Genomic DNA, 5,895 nt, shown 5'->3' with positions numbered 1-5,895 from the left:
AAAAAAAAAAAAAAAAAAAAAAGGACATCTGTCTATCATCTTTCGATCTTATTTACTTACTTATGTACGTGAGCCTGGGGTGCCACAGTGCATGCACACAGTCAGAGGACAATTTGGGGGAGCTAGTTCTCTCTTTGTACCAAGTGGGTCGGGTTGAAGTCGGGTTGTCTGGTTTGGTGCCTTTACCTGCTGAGTCTTCTTTCTTGCCCCATTTTTTTTTTCTTTAAGAAGAGGAAAGTTTCAAGTTTCTTGGTATCCCGAGGAAGGACATAAGCATCTAATTAAACTGCAGAGTGTTGTGGACTGTTACTTTATGGAAGTAAAGATATGCTATATTTGCTTATGCTGTGGACTGTTACTTTAACTATGTAAAGACGTGTTACCATTGTGCTGCATTTGTTTAAATATATTAAGATGTGTTGCTGTTTTACCTTGCCTCCCTAAGGCACCTGATTGGTCTAATATTAAGTTGGATGGCCAATAACCAGGTAGTAGAGGGGTAGGCAGGACTGGTGGGCAGAGATAATAAATAGGAGGAATCTAGGCTAGAGAGAGGAGGAGAGAACAAGGGAGAAAGAGAGGGGATGCCTGGGCTAGGCAGGCAGCTGCCAGCCAGTCAGCTTGCCATGGTGTAGGACATATAGAATGAATAAAGGTAACCCCTGCCCTGGCAAAACGTAGACCAAGAGAAACAGTTTTAATTAAGTTATAAGAGCTAATGGGACTTGCATATAGTAGGGCCGAGCATTCATAATTAATACTAAGTCTCGGTGTCATGATTTGGGGGGGCTGGGGTCCAAGGAAGCCTGTTACAGCAGAGTATGTTAGGAACAATGCTGAGGCTCCTGTATAGGTGGGGGAGGGGAATGAGAGTAGCCCAAGGCACTGTGAGTGGGCCCCGGGCCCTTGGAGGAAAATCTGAGCTGGGCAGCCCAGCAGTGCAGGTCTGACTCTTGGCAGCTCTGAGTCTTGCTTTAGAGAACTTCCTGTTCCCCACCATCTCAGCCTGAACGGGACAAATCATTCCACACTCATTTCTGGAAGGCTCTGCCCAGCTTGCATTTCCCCGGTGGGCATTCCATCCCTTTACAGGCTTCTCAGAGTCTTCAGTATCCTCTCAAGCTCTCAGTCATGCTTCTCAGGCCTGCGGAGGCCCTTGGGTCTCTTCCAGTAGGTAGACTCAGGCTCTCTGCTCTGAATCCTTCTCAGGAACCCAGGCCGTGGAGGGATTTGACAGGGGTTCTAATCCTAGCTCTGCTGTGAACAATGTATACTTCAAGCTGAACTTCAATTGAGTGGAATTTAATCCCTTTAAATGGCATATGTTTAATGCCAACACTTGGGAGGCAGAGGCAGAGATCTCAGTGAGTTTGAGGCCAGCCTGGTCTACAGAGCTACTTCTAGGACAGCCAGAGCTGTGTGTTACACATAGAAACCCTGCCAGGAAAAACAAAAAACAAAACCAAAAACCAAACCAAACCAAAACAAAACAAAAAGCAAGGGATTTGATCTTAAAATGTACAGATTTGTTTGTCTCTGTTCTGAGACAGGGTTTCACTATGTAGCCCTGGCTCTGGAACTCACTGCGTAGACCAGGTTGGTTTTGAACTCACAGAGATCCTCTCGCTTCTGTCTCCTGAGCAATGGGATTAAAGGTGCCACCGCTGTGTCTTGAATGTAGCGGTTTGTTGTTTGGGGTTTCAACAGTTCAGCTGACAGTGTTCAAGGCCGTCCCTGTTGAGTCTGTCAGTGCTACGCCATGGGGGACAGACAACGGGGAGCAGCTTGGCTGTTTGTAAGTGGAGGTGATGGACAGACAGAAGCAGACACATCACATGTGATCCCCTTTCCTGCCTGGCAGTGATAGCATCTGACCAGCACATCAGACGTTTACCCTCATGCCAAAGTCCTGCATGAATGTGGCCTCCACTTCCTCACTGTAGCCGACTCTAGAGTTTCACAATCTGCAAGCTGAGGTAAGACTTCTGAATAGCGAGTAGAAGTCCTTGCTGCCGTGTCACACAGCCCATTTATTTTTAACATGACATTTAGACCTATGAAAATGAGCCACATTCTCTGAGTCAGAGGCCTTCACTGGCTTTGGCTTCACTCCTGTCTTTGTTGGGCAACCGTTGAGGCCAGCACTGTGCTAGGGTAGGCTGGGAAGCTGCGGAGAGCTGTAACAAGTCCCCCCCCCCCCCATTTCTCTTGACGCTCATGGTCCTTTGGGACCAGTCTTCTTGGTTCTCACTCCGCTATCTCCTTTCTGAGTTGCAAGTGAATGACTTTGCCAACTTATGATGGCAAGGATGGTAGCACCTTAGTGACAGGAGGACCAGTCACATTGGTGGCTCATCGGTGACCATATATACCACTAGGCTGCCGCAAAGATTGAAGTGAAAATTCAGCAGATGACACTAAATAGTCCCGTGCAGACTGGAGAGAGATCTCAGTGGTTAAGAGCATTTGCTGAGCCAGGCGGTGGTGGCACCCTCCTTTAGTCCTAGTTCTCAGGAGGAAGAGAAAGGAGGATCTCTATGAATTCGAAGCCAGCCTGGTCTACAGAGTGAGTTCCAGGATAGCTAGGGTTCTTACACAGAGAAAGTCTGTCTCCAAAAACCAAACCAAACCAAACCAAAGCAAGCAAACAAACAACAACAACAACAAAAACGAGTGTGGGGCCTTGGCCGGAGGCCCCCTTTTCCCTCCATGGTTTCTCTCGCTCCTGTGAATAACTTGGCTCCCAGGGCTCCGCTTGCCTGCCTCTTGGCATCACGTCTGAAGGCTCTCATCACGCAGGCCAGGTGGCCTCTCCCACTCCGCCCCCACCGTGGAAAGTTAAGTTTGAAGTGTGTGGGGGAACACGAAGGAAACACGCACATGAAGAAGAGGACCCATCCACCTGGAGCTAAGGAGCCAGACCCCGGCAGCAGTTCAAGAACTTGTCTTGGATAATTGCAAAGCAAATGATGGGAAAATTGAGGGGTTAACGGATGAATTTGAGAGCCTAGAGTTCCTTGGTTTAATAAGTGTAGGCTTGTTTTCACTTTCAGACCTCCCGGCGCTACCTATACTGAAAAAGCTTGAGCCCAGCGATAATAGAATCTCTGGAGGTCAGGGCAGAGTAGCAGAAGAACTTCCAAGCCGCACACATCTGAACGTAAGTGGAAATAAGCTGAAAGATATCAGCACCTTGGAACCTTTGAAAAAATTGGATTGTCTGAAAAGCCTGGATCTCGTTGGCTGTGAGGCCGCTAACCTGAACGATTACCGAGAGAGTGTCTTCAAGCGCCTGCCCCAGCTGTCCTATCTGGACGGCTATGACCCAGAGGACCAGGAAGCCCCCGACTCAGATGTGGAGATCGAGGGCGTGGATAAAGAAGACGCAGATGAAAAGGAGAAGAGGAGGAGGAAGAAGAATTTGGACATGATGGAGAAGTTGATGAAGATGAAGAAGTGGAGGATGAAGAGGAGGAAGAAAGTGGGAAAGGTGAAAAGAGGAAGAGGGAAACAGATGATGAAGGAGAAGATGATTGAGACCCCAAACAATCTGCAAGAACAGAACTGTTGAGTGTTGGTTGGGCTGTCATGGGTTTGGTAGCTGTTTTACAAAGGTAGCTGTGATACGACCCCAGGACACCCCGCCCAAAGAGCCAAAGAATAGTTCTGAAGACATTCTGCTTTCCTCCGTCTCCCCTTGGTAATCCACCACCAAGCCTGGGGACTTCTGCCCCAACAAAAGTGTAAACATCGTTAGGTTTTCGTGTAAGACTTGCTGTGTCGTGACAGCTGTGATGGGTGACTTGACCGTCCTGGCTGCCAGTTACACTGAGATTGTAGTAACATTTTTACTTTCTGTACAACAAGGAAAAGCTTTGTGAATAAAACTTAACATTTTGAAAAGAAAAAGAAAAAAAGAAAAGCCAAAAAACCCCCCAAAACAAAACAGAAACAAATAAACAACCAAAAAACAAGAACATTTGCTGATCTTCCAGAAGACATGGGTTCAATTCTCAGCACCCACATAGTGACTCACAACCAGTGTGGCTCCAGTTGCAGGGAACCCGACACCTTCTTTTTGTTCTTCAGGCACCAGGCATGCATGTGGTACATGCAGACAAAATACACATACACAGAAAAATAAATCAGTAGCTTCAGGTAACAGGCCATTTCCTTTCCTAGTGTGTACATTTGTATTTAAGTGTTTCTTGTTGCTGTGTTTTTATGAACACATCTTTTGCCGCTGTAGAAATGGTTCAGAAGTCAAGAGTACTTTCTGCTCTTATAGAGGACCTGAGCTCAGATCCTAACACCCACGTGAGATTACCAAAAGCACCTGGAAATCCAGTTTCGGGGGCGTTGAGGCCCTCTTTTGACCTCCACAGGCTTTTGCACACATGTGGTGTGCACACACACAGATAGATCCACACATAATACGAAAAATTAAAAAAAAAACAGCCAGGTGGTGTTGGCACACGCCTTTAATCCCAGCATTCGGAAGGCAGAGGCAGGTGGATCTCTGTGAGTTCGAGACCAGCCTGGTCTACAAGAGCTAGTTCCAGGACAAGCTCCAAAGCTACAGAGAAACCCTGTCTTGAAAAACTGAAAACAAAACAAAACAAAAAAACCACAACATGCCAGGTGTGATGGCATGTACCTTCAAGTCTAGCACTCGGGAGGCAGAGGCAGGCAGGATCTCTGTGAGTTCTAGGCTATTCTGGTCTACAAATCAAGTTCCAGGACAGGCAGAGTTGTGACAGAGAGAAACCCTGTCTTGGAAAACCAAACCAAACCAAACCAAACCAAACCAAACCAAACCAAAACAATGACAAAAATTTAGGAAAAAAAAACTCACCAAAACAAAACAAAATAAAACCTATACAAACAAAACCAACAAACAAAAATCAACAATAAGAAGGTCACACAACACGACTTTTCAGTCATTTGGCTTGGGATCCATCCAGTGTCTGAGAAGCACCGCAGGAGGGTACTGCTCCGCCTGGCTGCACAGGACAGACCTTCGGCTTTCACACGTCCGCTTTGAAGTTTTCCCGCTGTAAACCTGAGGCTAAATGGAGGCCGCAGACAGCCTTGCTGCATTTTGCTTGGATCACAGCATTATGTTTTTATTTTTAAAGCTTAACTGATGGGCTGAGGACGTGGCTCAGTTGGTCGAGTGTCTGCCTAGCGTGTACAGAGCCTCTAACTCCCAGCGCTGTGTAAACCAGGCCTGGGGGCCCACATCTGTAATCCCAACCGTCGGGATTACATATCCAATTCTGTTTCTAGGTTCTTTAAACTCCACCGTGGTTCTGGGTTCTGTGTGGGCAAAGAGACATGCTCATGTTCCAGTTGGATTAACCCTCAACCCATCAAATTCATACTCTTTGTATACAGAATTTAGAAAATAAAACACTTAAATCATGGTTCTGGGCTGGGAATATAGCTCAACTGATAAGTGCTTGCTTAGTCTGCACAAGGCTTAGGGTGGGGCTCCTGGCACCTCACACGCCATGAAGACACAGCCTGGGATTCTGGCTCTTGGGAGGTTGTGGATCAGAAATTCAAGGGCACGCTCCAGGCTTATTGAGTTAGAGGTTGGCGGAGGCTACATGAGCCCGTCTTTGAAAACAAACTATCCCCTCACTTCTTCATTTAAGTTCCTATTATAAGCTATAAACTTGGATGAAGTAAAAGATCCTGATCAGGAAAGACACGAAACAATTTGGGAGCATATTGTCTCACACACCCAGAGTCCAGAGGGTAGAGGAACTCCACAGAGGGCTCAGCTCAGGCCGCTATCTCCTGGCTCTGCCCTCCTAAGAGTGTCACGTTCAGGCCACGAGATGTGGCTGCTTCAGTGCCACCCCCATATCAGATACAACAATTCAGAGG

The 5,895-nt window shown here is 47.0% G+C and overlaps 1 protein-coding gene across 1 annotated transcript in view; it reads left to right on the top strand.

Moving 5' to 3' along the window:
- Positions 1-3,537, top strand: part of LOC126514446 (acidic leucine-rich nuclear phosphoprotein 32 family member B-like) — a 29,284-nt gene extending 25,747 nt beyond the window's left edge. Inside the window, 2 exon segments of the mRNA XM_050163356.1 lie at positions 2,887-3,392; positions 3,395-3,537. Of these exon segments, the coding sequence (XP_050019313.1) occupies positions 2,887-3,392; positions 3,395-3,537 (649 nt within the window).
- The last annotated feature ends 2,358 nt before the right edge of the window (positions 3,538-5,895 follow it).

Source organism: Alexandromys fortis, unplaced genomic scaffold, assembly GCF_014885135.2.
Source record: "Alexandromys fortis isolate MF-2015 unplaced genomic scaffold, M_Fortis_MF-2015_v1.1 scaffold_129, whole genome shotgun sequence".
Classification (NCBI taxonomy): Eukaryota; Metazoa; Chordata; class Mammalia; order Rodentia; family Cricetidae; genus Alexandromys; species Alexandromys fortis.
Note: the sequence above shows the minus strand (reverse complement) of the source record. Positions and strands in the feature narration are given on the sequence as shown.